General features: G+C 38.5%; 1 protein-coding gene across 1 annotated transcript in view; it reads right to left on the bottom strand.

Moving 5' to 3' along the window:
* The window catches only part of SYNE1 (spectrin repeat containing nuclear envelope protein 1), a 334,610-nt gene that overhangs the window by 15,008 nt on the left and 302,103 nt on the right, over positions 1–17,499 (bottom strand). The window contains exons 135-139 of the mRNA XM_018560335.1: positions 16,235–16,559; positions 9,707–9,846; positions 6,688–6,814; positions 5,959–6,170; positions 3,430–3,630 (exon numbers count right to left, since the gene is read on the bottom strand). Of these exons, the coding sequence (XP_018415837.1) occupies positions 3,430–3,630; positions 5,959–6,170; positions 6,688–6,814; positions 9,707–9,846; positions 16,235–16,559 (1,005 nt within the window). The remainder of the gene's footprint in view (positions 1–3,429; positions 3,631–5,958; positions 6,171–6,687; positions 6,815–9,706; positions 9,847–16,234; positions 16,560–17,499) is intronic.

Genomic DNA, 17,499 nt, shown 5'->3' with positions numbered 1-17,499 from the left:
TAACAGAACAATTATACAAAATTAAAATTACATTAATTAATTAATTAAAATTTATTAAAATAGCTTTTAAATATTTAGTATTTGATTTACTATATTAGAATATAAGAATAGGAATGTAAGATCTCAGAACCATTCAACTAGAAAATTATGTAAAAATAATGTAAGAAGGACAATATAGTTTAAGCCATAGTTATGTTTTTAAACTGGCTGCGGGCAGCTAGGAAGAGCAAGAGAGTTGCATCTGCTGAAAAAAATGTCAATGCCAAGAGTTTGAGTGAAATTAACTACAAAGGAGGTAAACCATAAATCATCATAAACTGATTCAATGCGGTGTGCTTTTATATAGTAACCCCTCAAAGAAAACACCCATACAATTGTTAATGCTTTCATTACAATTTAAGTTCTTTTTCTTTCCATTCTCATTGTAGTTTCCTGTACAAAAGTAAACCTAATAACTCTAGGGGTTATAAATTAAAGCGTGGATACTTATATTGGCATACAAAATGGTAGGGAACACACGGTTATCTACACTATACATACTGGTCATATTCCATATGCCATTTCTCATTTATTAGCCAAAGTTTTGGTTTTAATGTGCTTTACCATTATTCTTTTTTTCCCACACAAAAACTGTTAAGCAAACCTTTTGCACAGAAAAGATTCAGTGCAAATGTTAGTATTATATATTCATTTCTTTCAACCAAGGCTCATTTTAATACAAAAATAGGTTATTTAGGTGTGAAGTAGGTGAGGCAGGTGAAAAGTGATTTTGTGTCCAGAAGTATAGCCAGAATTGTGCGAGTCCAGTTCCATTCCTAATATGTTAGGATTGCCACCCTAAGCTACACCAGCCCTACACACTGCGCACATGCCTCCCTCTTTTGGGCCCTTTATCCATGCACCTTAGAAAAGAAAGAATAAACTAAAAAAGTAAGTAAAATAAAAACAAAATTCATCATGTTAAAACATACTTTGTACTGAGATGAATAACTACAGTACAATAAAAGAATTCCAGCAACAGAATAAAACTATTCCTACAGGATAGTATCAACATGGTGGGGCATACATGCTGCTGATCCTCTACCCATGGGCTTGACAGCCCACATGTCTATCCTGCTAGGATGGCTAGTTTCCAGGAATTGCTATGTATGACACAGCAGGAGCAGGGCAGTCTGCAAGTGCCATTGAGTAATACAGTATTGTTACACTGTTACATGTATCGTTACACTAGAGTTAGTATTTCATTCATATGGAGATCAAAGGTGTGAACTTTGATCTGCATATGAAATCAGAAAAAACAACTGTTAAAGAAAGCTTACAAGTAATTAGGCGCATTACAAGGTGAATCTTCGTGCTGCATGTGTTTTAACCACTTCAGCTCTTAAACCGTTAATTAGGGCAAGAACAGGTGCATGATGACTATTTCATGTAAAAAAAATACATGTAATAAATCTTGAACTTAGTAATACTGTTTCTACAATACATGATCAGCACATTGGACAGCTCATAAGATATTGCTACAGCTCATAAGGTATTGCTTAAAATTTCAATTCACTAACACAGTGGACAGGAATATCCCGTTGGCCACGCTGCAGCCAAGCAAAATGAATGATTAATCTTAAAAATAATTATACTAATGGACAGAGAGTAATATTACACAAGCTAATCGTGACCAATATTTCCAAGTTAGATGGTGAACAATTAAACCTGTTAAATCTCTCAGGGATTCTATTAGCAAAACTCTCTGGTTGGCAAGCCCAGAGGCAGGAGTATCTTGCTCTTTGTGCATCCAAAATCTATAAAAAGACAAAGGGTGACTTATCCCACAACCCCCACTAAAATGTCACTTATGTGTTTACCAACGCTGTAACATGCCTACTAGATCTATAGCTGTGTTATGGACAACTTGGAAATCATGCATATTTATAAAACAGTGAATGTGACTTTCACAAAACATTCAATGGTAGTGAATTAATCGATTTTCAATGTAGGAGGTGCATCCTAAAATGTCAACAAAGTTTCCAGGAATTGCTATGTATGACACAGCAGGAGCAGGACAGTCTGCAAGTGCCATTGAGTAATACAGTATTGTTACACTGTTACATGTATCGTTACACTAGAGTTAGTATTTCATTCATATGGAGATCAAAGGTGTGAACTTTGATCTGCATATGAAAGCAGAAAAAACAACTGTTAAAGAAAGCTTACAAGTAAACAAAAATGTTTTTCTTAAATAAAATGTTTTCATATTTAATTTAATAACCTCTTAATGACCTTTAGTTAACCCTAATTAGCCCTAATTAACGGTTTAAGAGCTGAAGTGGTTAAAACACATGCAGCACGAAGATTCACCTTGTAATGCGCCTAATTGCTCTGTCAGGATCTCAACTGCAGAGTCGGGTTGCATCAACTGGAGCTCGTCTCCCAGCTGATTGAGTTGTATTATGGATGAAATCAGTCGGAGCTTCAGTGCCACTCTCAATCATAAAACGGAGAGTTTTGAAGCTACCAGCATCATGTATCACCTGTTTGAACTTAAACTGTAATTGGTATGGAAGTGTTCCTTGAGATCATAAAAGTGTAAAGTGGTAACGGTAGTAATGCAGCACACATCACATGAAGTAGTACATGGGATACAAGTATGTTGTTGATAGCAGTATATGAGATTAGCTACTACAGCAGGTATTGGTATATCCGTATTATGAGCACAGTATAAACAGCAGTTGATGGCACAGCAGTCTATCCCTAATAGTAGTAATCTGGTATACAATATATGCGGCTGGTAAACTATGGCAGTAGTCTCTATGTGTCAGAGTACACTGACTAAGGGTACTTGCGGTATTGAAGCAAATTAACCCTCCACGGGTAGTCCAGAGATCTCGGCTGTAGGGGAGAGGTTCCCTCCGTCTGCTGACAGTTTGTAAGTTCGTCCCAGGGGAGCTAGCAGGGCGCACACTCGTTTAGTGGAACGCCGCTGCTATGCTCTTCCCCTGTATAAATAGGGCCGCCTTGATTGGACAGGTCTGCCGGCGTCTGACGGCCGTTGCGTTCCACTGTGGAACGCAAGCCGCGCGTCTCGCTATGGAACACGTCGGCGCTGCGTTCCAGGGTGGAACGCAACACGCCGAATCCATTACACACCTGCAGCGAATGTTAAGTGAACGCTGCTTTATAAATTTACCCCCCAGTGTCAGCTTCCTAATATTCATGAAATGACAAAATGGTAGTTTATGGATACGATGTAATTGCATAAATAAAATGAAAATGTACATCTTTGTATTTTACAAACAGCATTTTTTGAACACCAAATAAACTAGTGATATTAATGTAGTCCAGATTTTGTAGGAGCCAGTGAGCAGACCTGCTTTACACACAAAAAGAAAAACACAACACTTGACGAGTTTGTAAATAATGAAGTCTGTTACAAACCTGGCACTGCATTAAAGCATCCTGTAGTGAACAGCGCCAGTCTTCTAATGTGCTGCCCACACGGTCCCATCTCAGGTTCATTTGGCTCAGGCTCTCTTGAAGCTCCTTGCTCTCTTGAGTATCTGCCTGAGTGAACTCGGAGCTGCAAAGATTAATGGACAGCACAATAGCTTTCCGACTATCCACAGCCTTCTGAAGTTCCTGAAATAAGCAAGTGGAAGAAGAAAAAAAGGCATTTGTTTTTTATCATTTGCAGACATGCCAAATTCTAGAAGTGCATGAAAAAAAAAATCTGAATAGTGCCACTTTAGTTCCTACATCGGTTACATATAGATTTAAAGTAGGCCAAAAAGTGCTTTCTGATTTCTTCTAGTAACACTTTTCCTTTTATTTTCACACTGATTTAAGCATACAGATTGGCTTTCTGATATGAACAGGATTTCAGGTTTTTTTTTAATCTTCTTTTGATAACGCAAATTATCTAGTAATTCATGAAAAATATATCCGTACCAATTAACCCTAAAAGGATTATGTGCAGATAGTTATTTGATATTATGTGGTATGGCATATAGAACCATTATTTCAGAGATTTTTTTTAGGTGTCAATATAGTAAATACATATACTGTAAGCATAACAATGAACATACTGGTATATATAAACAATGTTTTATTTATACAGATCTCTAAAACCACATTGTCATAAAACATATAAAATATACAAGGTCCCCGTATGCACAGGTGATACTACTGAATATATATTCTACCCATACAGATCCTTGTACCATCCACTATACTGTATAGGTTTATGTACTCTGTAGTTGGCAGAATCTGTTTTTTCTTTCAGCATGAACCAATAACTGGATGGTGGCACCATGTTACTCGTTTCTCAAACACAATCTGATCCCTCAGATAGTATGGGAGAGTGTTTACAATAGAAATATACAGTGTTATAGAATGTAATTGATTACATTAGTGGTAAACAGATTCTACCAACAACAGAATGTATAAGTAGTGGATGGCAGGCATAAGTATGGGTAGAATACATATTCATTAATGCCACCTGAGTAGGGACCTTGAATATTAAATATGTTTTATGGTCATGTGACTTTAGAGACAACTGTAAGTAAAAAAGTGTTTTTATAAACTGGTATTTTCACGGTTATGTCTATATGTGTTTACCATATTGACACCTAAAAGGCCCCTAAATAATGGTTTTGTATGTTGTAGCTCAAAGATGGGATGTGATGTCCTGATTTCCTGACCAAAGGGATATCCATGATCATACTTGATACAACAAACAACCCAACTGATAGAAGTATATAGAGTTATTGATAGTGATTGGGCAGGAGGGGTAAACAATGACTTAACAATGCTTGTAACATCTCTTTTTTGTCTTTCACACTACTCTTCATTTTCTGTTTATTCAGGAAGTGACGATATGCAAGTCTGGACTTTATTCTATACCGCTTTTTTTAAATTTAGCTTTGGACAGCATGGAAAAGGGATATAACCTCTGAACTTTATGAGTTCTGTGTCCCTATTAGAGGCATTCCCCTTCACTCCCTATGGAGACAGGAAGTAATGGCAATCTGCCTAGTAAGGACATATGCAACAAAACATTTTAATCAGTAAATTGGAAAAGATGGCCAGGTTATTATTATTGTATGTATCTTCCTATTCCAGGGACAACTGTTCCCCTAATTTCTTGTCCTGTTTTCACAGACACAGGAAATAAGGTAACATTTCCTCAACATATTAAAAAAAAAAAAGATTAAAAAGTAAAAAAATATATAAAAATGAAAAAAAAGGGATAAAAAAGTAAAAAAAGAAAATATAAAACAATTAAAATCAACCCTGCCGCTCCTGCCGCTTGTTGCCATTCTCAATTAGGGGGGATGGGGTTGGTGAGGAGGGGGGCGCATTGAGGAAACTGGTCTTGGGGCAGCAGAGAGAGTAAATCCGGCCCTGGTTGTCACAGTGACAAGAAAGCGCAAAATCATAAGAAACAATGTCAATGTTCACATAAAAAAAATTTCAAACCCTTCACTAAAATGTGTTTTAATCTTTTTCCCTGCTGAAGAAATTCCCTTAACTTCCTGTTCTGGCAGGAAATGAAGGGAAATCCTCCCAATAGGGACACAAATGGAAATTAACCCTGACAGAGGCTCTTTCCCTTTCTGATATATTGAAAAAAATGCCTGTAGTTAACAGGCTGTATTGTTATACACCAACTGATGGGAACTTTTGCTGAAGATGTTGTTGCTATTAGTGCTTTGATCAATCATATTTTAAGCAAACTTGGGGACTTATGTGGACATAACAATGCAGAAATGCACATCACACCCCTTTATCCCCACTCTTCTCCTAATTACTACATCCATTTACCAAAAACAAACAGCGAAAAAATGAATGATGCATAAAACTAAAACATTTTGTAAATTTGAATACCTGTTTAACTTAATAACCTTTTTCATGATTTTATTTGCCCCAGCATGTGCATCAAAATATACTGCTGGAAAAATAGCTTACTTTTAGTTTTTTGATTCTTTGTTCTATAGTTTGGATATCTGTACTGATATCAAGACGGCGAAGCTGTTCAAGCTCCTCCTCTGTTTCTGTCAACCAATCCATGATGTTGTTCAGATCTGACATGAACTGTTGCCACTGCTGGAGCTTTTGTTTCATTCGTAGTTCCTTGTTTAAAGCCTGTGCATGAATTAATTCCCATCGTTCGATAACACCTGAGACAGAGATCATATCAAGACAACAAATAAAGTAAAACTGAAGATTCTAATGAAGAGCTGAAAATATTTAAGAGATCTGTCCACCTTTTTTTCACCTTATACCAATAAACCACCACACACTCCACCTCACCCTCAACACTTCCTATGCCAATACCCCCAGCAATAGGCTGAAGAGCAGCTTACACTAATTTCCTTAACTTTACACTGCCTGCAATTTTACTGTACTACTTTAGTAAATTTTATGTCATTGTATATTTTTAATGTACAACCACGGATTGGAAAAAGGAAACTATTACATGATGGTTCCATTTTGCCTATTATATACTTTATACGGAAATAAATAAAGTAAATACAATAATTAAACAGACCCCCTAAGTCTTCATGTGTTGGACTACTCCATTGTCTCTTCCTGCACAATAGTTACAATTTTTTTTTCACTTTAGAACAAATATATTTATATCAAAAACAATTTTGAGTTTCAATTGGTAAGTTTAAATCTGATAATATTACTCACCAGCGGACTGTGTTTCTGTGCTATTAAGGTTAATGAAACCTGAGAGTTTCTCTTCTTCTTCTTTGAGTTTTCCACTTACTCTTCTCACAGTGTCTATGCTGCCTCGACACTCTCCAAGAAGCTTCATCTGAAGAACGGCATAGAAAATATTAAACAGATTAAGCAAATTGAAGCAATGTGCTTACAGAGTTTCCTTGCTTTTTTGTTATATGTTTGACAAGTGGCTGGTACAAAGACATAAAAATGTGATAAAGGAATGTTAAACTGTCAAATCTACTGCAAAAAGTGTAATTTTTATTTTATTTTAGGCTAACAAAGACCCAAACTTCTTGGAGACACCAACAGTCTCCCCCTGGGAGATGTTGGTGCCTCCACCTACCTTTGATTGTTCCAGTTCCTTCTGTTGTGTTTTATATACTATATAATTATAACGTAAGAATCCCTGCACAGCAAGAGTGCAAATCAAGGAATGCAAGAACAGATATCTCACCAATAGAGTCCATGAGATTAAGGAACTGTTGCAAGCATTATTGTGGTACAAGTTGATCAAAAACAGAAAGGTAAAACAAATAAAAATGGTGTATATATATACATACATATTTTATTTTTTATTTATTTTCCTGTGAGTTGTGACCAGTAGATAAAAGAAGCAGTTTCCTGCCTTATGGGCAACTGCATGGTTAACACGTGACAAATTCACGGCATGCGCATCTACGACGTATCGTGGCGCCAAATGGGCTATTTAAGCTCAGCCTCCCCAAGCCTCCAGTGCTGAGTACTCTTCAGCTGTGTGCCTTTTATCCCGAACCTGTTTCCTGTTGTGTTGCCTTCCCATTCTGAACCCAGCTTGTGACTCAATCCTGCTGATCTCCTGGTATTTTGACCCTGGCTAGTTTGACTACTCTTCTGCTTCCTGCCTGATCCTGCACTGCCTGCATCTTGCTGATCCTGGCTTGCCACTTGACTACGATTTCCTCTCCTGCTTCTGTACCTACCTGCTTGCACGTTGCTGACCCAGTCTGTCTGACTTCGGCTCTTCTCTGCATGCCTCTTTGCTGTGCGTTTATATACCATTGCCAAGCAGAGCAGCTACCGAACTTATTTCGAGCATCTAAGTCATTATCTGGCACTCGTGCCCTGCTGTGCATCAGAGTACCTGTATTAATATTCAGGCCACCTGGAACCAGAGTTACAAGAGAGGCTTCCCTTGTCATCTCAAGCACCATAAGGTACGTGACAGCATTGTAGTACAGCTGGCTACTGAATACCACACCATTTATTGGTTATGCACCATGTAGCCAAAAGAATGTGAACAGATTTCTAAATTTTAGCATTAAGGTGCACAAAACCAGGTTCATAAAGACATAGGTTAGAAGTAGAAAGGATTACTCTGCTCGATCGAGCAGAGTAAACCTTTCCCTGTTTTCTTTTTTTTTTATTCTGACATGGAGCCGTTGGCTGCCGTCAGAATAAAAAAAATTAAAAATTCACCATAGGAATGCATAGCTAGATTCCTATTGGCTATTTCAATTTGCAATAGCCAATAGCAAACTAGCTATTGCCCCCACCCACTGCTGCTGTCAATCAGCAGAGGGGACTTGCAGTTCTCCATCAGGTCCCCTCTAGTGATTGACAGCAGCAGAGGGCAGGTGCAATAGCTAGTTTGCTATTGGCTAGCAGAACCGCCTGGCCAATAGAAATAAGTTGGGCGGAGCTAGCTGTCACTGCTCAGCATGTTCGGCCGACCCAAAGCCACACGAAGCCACCCGATGTACGGCTGATTTCAGCGTTCGGCTCACTTCACTTCAGGTTGGTTGTTCACTCGGCTGCCTATGGCAGCTTAGTGAATAGACCCCATAGTGTGATGAATTTGGTGTGGAGGAACTAAAGTGAACTGCACAGTGTTCTGACCTCAACCCTACTGAACAGCTTTGGGATTAAATAAAAACATCAATTGTGAGGCAGGCCTTCTCATTCAACATCGGAGCTCACAAATGATTTGGCAAAATGTGCACTCTAAGAGTGGAGGGCTAGAGGCTATTATAGTTGCAAAGGAAGGGGGACTCCATTAAACTGCCAGTTTTGGATTGGGATGCCCAACAATCTTATAGAGCTGTGATTGTCAGCTGACCACAAACCTTTGGCCATATAATGTACATTCTGACCAGGAACACCATGGAAATGAGTTGTAACAAACAGATGTAACAAAAGTTGAACAGGTATCCATAATGTCCAATTAAATTGTCCAATTGCTTGGTTTAAGGATGAACCAGGTGCTTTGGAAAACAGCTTAATTTTTACCTGGGTTTTAAGCTCCAGTTTTTGTAAATCACTAGTATTGCCAGACACATAAAGTTAGATCAATCAACATATGCAGCAGCACTCCTGGCATGGTTCATCTCAGTTACTAGTTACTATGATTGGTTGATGGGAAATAGGAGTAGTGAACCTCTGATCTGATTTTATAAATGTCCCCCACTTTGTATTGGGACTTTATTACATTATAAACAAGACTAAATACATAGCCATAGCTTAAAGAGACAATGTCCCTAGATGGAACCCATTATAGCAGAATAACCCTGTAAAAGAAGAGGAATACTCACTTTTCTGGCATGCAGGAAAGGAAATTGTCACTTTTGCCAGTAGCTCTAGTCAGTACTGCTATCCAACATGTATTTGGATAGTGTGTCCTCTGTTGCGCACTGTGGTTTTTTGGACTGACCCCTACAAAACTACATGACACAGTTGCAGTGCAGCAGCACCCAGAGCTCACGAAAAAAGCAAAGATTTCCCTTGCTTCCTGCTGGAAAGGTGAGTATTCCCTTTCTTCTCTTTCAGGGTTATTCTGCTGTAACGTCTTCCAGCTAGTGACAGGGTCACCTTTAAGTAATGATTTTGCAACAGAATTGTAACTTTACTGCTTGACATGGAAGTTATTAATGATGCAGACACACAGCTCTGATATTTCAGATGCATCCATATAGATTAAACAGTTTGATTCCCCATTTTCAGTACTTACATATCCTGTGTAACTTGAGTCTAGTTCAGGTCCAGTGGGGGTTCTGCTGCGAATGACATTCTCTGTCTGCTGTAAATGGAAGCGGCTGGTATCCAGTGCTTTGTCTAGCTGACGGATCTGTGATTCTAACAAACCAGACCCTCCTGATATAGAATAAAGAACATTATTAATCCTGAGCTGGGCATTCGCAAAATCTGTACATGGGATAAGTATTTAGAATAACTAGTGTAGCAAGCATGCAGAAAGTAGCAGTATGGTTAACTGTTGGGTGTGCTAGTAAGTGACTTTGATGGCAAGGAAAGTATTGTATGTACTTTATAAAAATGAATAAACAGCACAATTAAAGAATGGAAAACAATGATTTGAGCCCCTTATTGTTACTAAATGAAAGAAGCTCATATGAGTTTATTGTTTGCGAACTGTGACTACATGCCTACAAATTGCTCATATGTAGCATTATTCTGTACCTGTTACAACTTTACGTACTTGAATAGCATTATTTAATGTTCAGTTTGATTGGTGGTGCTTTGTATTGTATTATTTCCTAAAGTCATAAACAGGCAATAGCAGGAGGCAATTGCCATTTGTAGGGGAAGCCATTTTTGTTCTAAAAGATCTGTAAGCCATTAAGAAGATTAAAGTCTCTGATGGTTAAAGTTAGCTAAACGTTACAGTAATGGGTGAACCAAATTGCTGACACCTGTAAAGTGCCCAATGGCACTAAAGAACCATCCTATTCAATCTTGTCAAGGCTATGGTCCATGAAATGCATATAGTAATAGAAGAGGTGTATCTCTACAACCTTATGTGCCATTTGTTAATGTTTACATTGACTTTTGTCAGATCAGCTGGTCACAGGTAAAGGTAAAGATGGTACCCAAGGCTATCATGTTTTCACTATAACGTTGTGCTGCTTGCTACCAATGCACCTTCATTTTTATTTTTTGCAGTTACAAAAAAAATAAACCTCAATGACCCTGATGTACGTTTCTTTAGTGATGATTCACATATTTCCTTCTTGCTTTTCCTACTGATGGCATATATATTATTTGAAATGTCTGTTAGATATTTTACTAATGTCTTTAATTGGTTTGGTAAATACAGTGAATTATCTTTGATTATTAGTAATTGTTCATATTCATTGCTAATAAAAGATTCCTAGAATTTGGTGACTCACAACTGACTCATATTTGCAGATGACTGTCCTTACAACAAAGATTTGGGCCCTTAAGGTATTTTTAAAGTGTATCTAAACCCAGTAACAAAAATTTAATATATTGAAGCTTTCCAAACCTTACATTCGGTGGACTTTTTTTCCTTTATTTTCACCTGATGATCCTGTCATTAACACATGTCCTGTCCTAGGGTGACTACGCTCTCTTACTGCATTGTGTCTATGAAGGAGCAGAATTGTCACTCTAGGCTGCTCTCCTGATTTGGACTAGAAATACCTCCGCTTCTCTATTATATAAGGGTAAGTTATTTTGTAGTTTACAGAAAATAGCTGGGAAAGCTGATAACATTGTTTGGGATTTCAGTTCAGTGCACAGGTGGTTACCAGAACACTGGGTTTCTGCCAGGATCAAGATATTCTTGCTGAAAATAGGGCTGCAACAACTAATCGACTAAATCGATTATAATCGATGATTGAAAATTGTCAACTTTTTTAGCTGGTGGTATTCTGTATTGCGCTGTATAGAGGACTACAAAACCCAGTTATAGTACATTATACAGCACAATACAGAATACCACCAGCTATAGAGGAGTACAACAAATGCTAGCAATAATACATTTTACAGTGGTGCAATGCCGAATACCACTAGCTATAGAGGACTACAAAACCCAGCAATAGTACATTATACAGCGCAATGCAGAATACCGCCAGCTATAATGTACTATTCCTGGGATTTGTTGTATTCCTCTATGGCTGGTGGTATTCTGCATTGTGCTGTATAATATACTATTGCTGGGATTTGTAGTTCTCTATAGCCGGTGCCATTCTGCATTCATTGCTGTATAATTTTACACTTTTCATTTCACTATATTGCACACCACACTTTTTTTCTTTTTTACTTCCACCGCTCCAAGCTTGCTCCTGTGATGGACTACAATCTCAATACAAACGAGTAGTCCCATCACTGGAGCCATTTTTAAAAATGTATTTTATTTTGTATCCGATTAACCAATTAATCGAACTTAATAATCGGCTAACTAATCGATTTTGAAAATAATCGTTAGCTGCAGCTCTATCTGAAAATGTTCCTAGCCTGATAGAAAAGAAAACTAATGCCACCATTACAGGACTAGTAAGTTTCAATAAATTATCATTTTTGATTTTGGGTTTACTGATTGTCAATGGAAACATTTTGTAAACTACTTTGTACTAAACACATTGTCAATGTCGGAACCGTTTTTTTTACAGTCGCTTAGCGGCTATGCTGACACCTTTTGAACCCCTCATATTTTGCCCTGCCAGAACCTAATGCCAGGACCCCTTTGTTGAACATGATCCAGGCTACATAGTAGTGAACTGATGATGTCTTGACAGGTAAATTTTGTCACTCACTGTTCCCACTGTTGGTGTAAACTTATGCCACGGCCAATATGCAGAAGCATTGGTCTGTATGTATCTCGTATACATGTCAGTATGTCAACTTAGTATAGCATGAGGCAAGTGTGAAATATAAATAGCACGGTTAATTGGCCATCACCTTAAATCTACAGCTGGCTTTATCAGGTCAGGCCTTCTGTATTCATTTTGATTATATAAGTGTATTTTTAAGAATACTACAGCCCTTCCAGTCCCCTCCAGCAGTCTCCCTTAAGTTCTGATATGTGTAAAAAGTAAGAAGCATGTATATTAGTACTAATATATGGTTACATAACCAAATCATGTACTCTTTTAGTGAGGCATGCATTACAGAACATTTAATGTGCACCAGCCCTGCAATGCTTTTTCAGCAATAGTTTTGATGCTACATATTATTATAAGTTAAGAAGCGACACCTGATTAACAGTGTATTAGCTTTGCTCATTCAGTGTTAAATATAAGGATTAGGTTAGGTTAATAGTCACTGTTATACATGCAGAATGGGACAGGCATATAATAGGAACTAGGTTAAATAATGTGACAGAATTTAAAGCTGTGACGTGGTGTTCAGACTAAGTGTGAAGTTATACAAAGGCTTTTTTAGTCTTGGCACTCAGCCTACCAGTGGACTCTCTCAGAATATTTTCAGTGAGTTTAATATAGGCTTCAGGGCTTTCAGGAATTTCTACATCTGTAAAGACAAAGGACAGGCTGAGTATGTTGAAGGTGCCCAGATTTGTTGGATCCTTTGGATAAACATGGCTAACACCATCTACAGATCCTGAAGCAGTTATTACACAGTCTGACCTGTCCCTAATAAATCAGTCACAATGAAGCTATCCTTGTCCAAAAAACACGAGCCTTAACATGGTTTTGCAGTGTTTTCAATTTCTGAAGGGCTAAAAGGAATTGGTCACTTAACTGCAGTCTTAAGTAGTCTAGTGTCCACAAAAAAATGAAGTCCATTATCTAATAAGGCCAATAGCTGAGGTTTGGGACACATCCACTTTTTAGTTTCAATTTTTTACCAGAATAAGATGTTGCCTGTGTCAATTGCAACCCTTTCCAGTTGAGAATAATGCATTTCAAACATCTTAGAAGCCAATCAGTGTCTAACCTCAACCAGGTTTCACATGTTTTCAACATAATTACTTTTTTCTTCTTTCCCTAGTCCCTTGCTACCTTCCCTACTCCTCCAGTACACTCTGAGAGAAATTAGCAAAATAATAGTGTTACTTTTCTGCCAGTGTGTGCAGCACTGGTGGTCACCTATCCCTATTAGTGGGCATCAATTACAGGACTACCGATTAAACAAGCAATACAAAAACATGCAAACTTGCTTTAACAAATATTAGTAATTTTAACATAATTTACAAACCTTTCAGACACCTGCATGAAGTAAAAATTACAAGTTCAGACATCCTATTTTTTTCAAGGGCTGATAGTTTTCTGGTGAATTTATAAACTAGCACTTTTGGTGTAATGTTCACCACATTAAAATGTACACATTGCAGAAAGTACATTTAAAGTATGTCTGAAGAACTAGCTAAACAGGTCTTAAAACTCAACGCAGGTACCCTCTTTTTCAGTTTTGTACCTCTGCACAGTATCCTGAGTATCTCAGTGTTAGGAACATGCCAAGTGCTCCTATCCCTGTCGCAACCACTCAGCTCCATCTGGTGGTTGCCTCTTCTAATTGCACATACCATAGTCCAGTCAGCTGCAGACTAATCAACCTGGCTACACGCCCTTATAGCCTGGATGTTGGTTAGTTGTGCTCTATTTAAGCATCACAAGCTCTGGGCTTGTGATAGTTCCAGTCTTGTCTTGATCTGTCTACACAAGCCTGTATCCTGATCCTGAATCCTAGTCCTGCCTTGATCGTGTAACCGTGGCTCTTTAAAGGAGAACTATGAGGTGAGTGCTTTTCACTCACTTCATAGTTCTAGCCGACCTGTGACAATGAGACTGTCACAGGTCGGCTCAGTAGAGAGGTGAGCGAACACATACCGGCGTTCGCTCACCTCTCAATCCTGTCACGGCTCCCTGCCGTGACTGGGGAGGGGCTGGATTCCCCCCTCCCCGCTCCGATCCGCCAGCGCTGACTGGCGGAACGGATGGGGGAGGGGGCGGGTACAGCTGGCTCTGCCTCTAGATAGGCAGAGCCAGCTGTCAGTCACGCAGCTGGGCGGATCCCGGATCCCTGCTTCAGCTGCGGCATCTCAGTATACCGCGAGCAGCAGCTCACTGTATACTGCGGCGTCTCAGTATACCGCAAGCTACAGCTCACGGTATACTGAGCCTAGGGTGAAGGGAGGACGCTAGTTTGTGTCCTCCCGTTACCCTAAGGAGAACTATGGGGAAAAGCCTTAACCCCATAGTTCTCCTTTAATCATATACCTGTCTTGTTTCCTGTATCCTGTATGTATCTTGTATTAGTTTATGTCTTGTATTTGTTTCTTTTTCCTGTCTTGAGTCTTGCACCTTGACATCAGTCAGTACTTCTCCCTTGTTCCTGGGGGCCAGCCTGTGGCATCACCTGATCAGAGCAAATCGTTTAAGTCTTGGGGGCATCCATGTACCGGTAGGCGTGCTTGCCTTATGGCAATGGCAGCTGCTAAAGGTGAAACAACTCATCACTATTGGCTCTGAAAGCGCGTGTCCACAGCTGGTCCTGACACTCAGATGTGCCAAACTCCAGAGTGCTCTAATATGCAAATCAGAACTTATGTCAACAAAGACAATGTCTTGGTTGGTTTTTCCAATGTAAGGTGCACATCAATGACAAAAAGAGTTACAGAAGGCGGTGGGCTAGTCTTAGGCTTTCTATTCAAAAACTGAGAATTGCATATCTAAAATCTCCCAGTTTTTGGGGGTTTTCAGGGCACCCCAGGAGATGGGCAATGTTACATGCCCACAGTGTTGGTTGCCTGCTTTAAAATGATGGAGTGTTTTACACAGTAACAAGTGTACATTAAATATTCTGAAGTAAACACCAACATAAAGTGTATATTCATTTAATAAAATAAATTAGTCACATGTAACTTTAGCCCTACAAATTAGAAATCAACATGTGAAGTTTAACTGATAAGCTAGTGAGAAGGAAACTGGCAAGAATTTTAGTTCTCATGTTTTTGGAGATAAATTCTCAGTAATGTTTCTGGTGATTTTTTAAAAACAGAAATAGATCCACTAATTTATCTGTCTCCCAAAACCATTACTTTCAAGGCATCCCGACTTTCAAAGTTCCCATTGTGCTTATTTCAGCTGTCAAATGAACTTTTATGTCCTCAAATGGCTGGTGTCATAGCTGATCCCATGTGCAGCACCATGACAACTGCAATCAAAATAGAGGCTAAGATGGCACCTTCCTTGGCTATAAAAGATCTACAGTAGTTCTGCTTTAACACATTTGACAGTGAATTCATATAGTAGCAGTAAAAGGCACAAAGTGCAAAGTAATCCATAGCAACCCGGTCAGGACACTATCTGGAAAGAGTTTCCATGTTTGCTCTTTGCTTGCATGGGTTTCCGCCGGGTACTCTGGTTTGCTCCCACACTTCAAAAACATGCTGGAAGGTTAATTGACCTGTCTAAAATTAGCCCTGTATGTATGCATGGGAGACTTTAAATTGTAAGCTTTGAGGACAGGGACTGATGTGCATGTAAAGCGCTGCGTAAATTGTCGGCACTATATAAATACCAATAATAAATAAATAATACATTTAACATTTAGGTCATTTTATAAAAACAATGGAGGGTAAACTGTATGCCTAGAGTGTTTTGCCACTGCATAGTCAAGCAAAGCAACAGGAACAAAGCTAGGGAAACCTGTCTGCTGTCATAATGCTGTCACTCCCAACAATAGCAGTTTGTTAAGACCACTTAATTAATTGTTATGTGACTTGTTATTACATGTAAAAGGTGGAATATTTTACCAGTTAAACCAGTTGCTCCTTGAAGGAAGTAATTTTTGTCATCTTCATCATCTGAGTGCAATGCTTGAGATACTGCTGTTTCTAAATCCCGGCTGAGGTCATAGTCATGATCCCACTCCAATGGTATAGAATCCACACTAGCTGGTGTATCCCGCCCTGATCTTTCACTCCTCATTGGAACAATTAGAGACAGTGAGTGGTTTGAAGAAGGCAGAGGTGACAGGATGCCACCTGAATTCTTTGTGTGCCACTGCAGATCAGACAGGTCCATTGATTCATCTATATCCACCTCTCGGTCAGAGAAGTCATGCTCATCGTCTGTCAACTAGAAATAATCAGCAGAAAGAATAGAAACGGTCAATGTAAAATTCTAGGTTGGGAAACGACCACAGCAAGTTTACAGATAGAAATTATGTATAAAAATATGTTTTTTGTGGTACTATACAGTAGGTAATGCATTTTATTTTATTCTTTTTGTTTTCTTTTATGTACCTAAGTTTATTAACTCACTTAACTTAATTCACTCTTGAAGGACCAAGGGGCTGATGGATTTTACAACATAAAAAAATGAAACTTAATTGGTTAGATTCGCCAACAAATCTAATTTTATGCTAATTTTCTTTTCTTTGGGTTTAATGTATCAGTGGTAAAAAAAGGAAAGTAGACTTTCAAAAGTTGCTTTCAATATCTGCAGCAAACCACAATTCGATAATGCCTTTTACAGTATAACATTGAATGTTCTCCATTTTTCCATACCTTTTTCATCTAAAAGATGGACATTTTTAATGTGCCTATTATATAATTTTATAGTTACCTATTTTCTACACTGAAAGGTTAGGCATTTTTATCCACATCATAAATAGTCTTGAAACATTTAAAGCCTTAATGTCTGAAGTAGCAGGTGGCCACAAAACGGGTTCTATGGTATTGAATAAAATTGACCTCCTGAGATTCATCTTTCCTGTGACCGGTGTGCCTCCGATACCTGACGTTTTTTTTTTTCAGTTTTCCGCCACATATTGCTTTACCATCTCGAAGTTCCACATAGATTATTTAGACTTGGGCTAGCCCAGGGCATCCGAGTGTGACCACCTCTTTCCAAGAACTGCATGGAAACAGATGCATTCTCCACATGCAATGTAATACGTTTGTGCATACCACTTCCTGTGATCTCCTTCGACCTCTCTAGATGTAAGTTATATTACATCTCTACAACTTTACTACACAAGAAAGGCTCTTCTGCTTTCTCTATCTTGTTGTTTTTT

Source organism: Nanorana parkeri, unplaced genomic scaffold, assembly GCF_000935625.1.
Source record: "Nanorana parkeri isolate BGI_ZX_2015 unplaced genomic scaffold, ASM93562v1 scaffold450, whole genome shotgun sequence".
Lineage (NCBI taxonomy): Eukaryota > Metazoa > Chordata > Amphibia > Anura > Dicroglossidae > Nanorana > Nanorana parkeri.
This window is presented reverse-complemented; position numbering and strand designations above follow the sequence as displayed.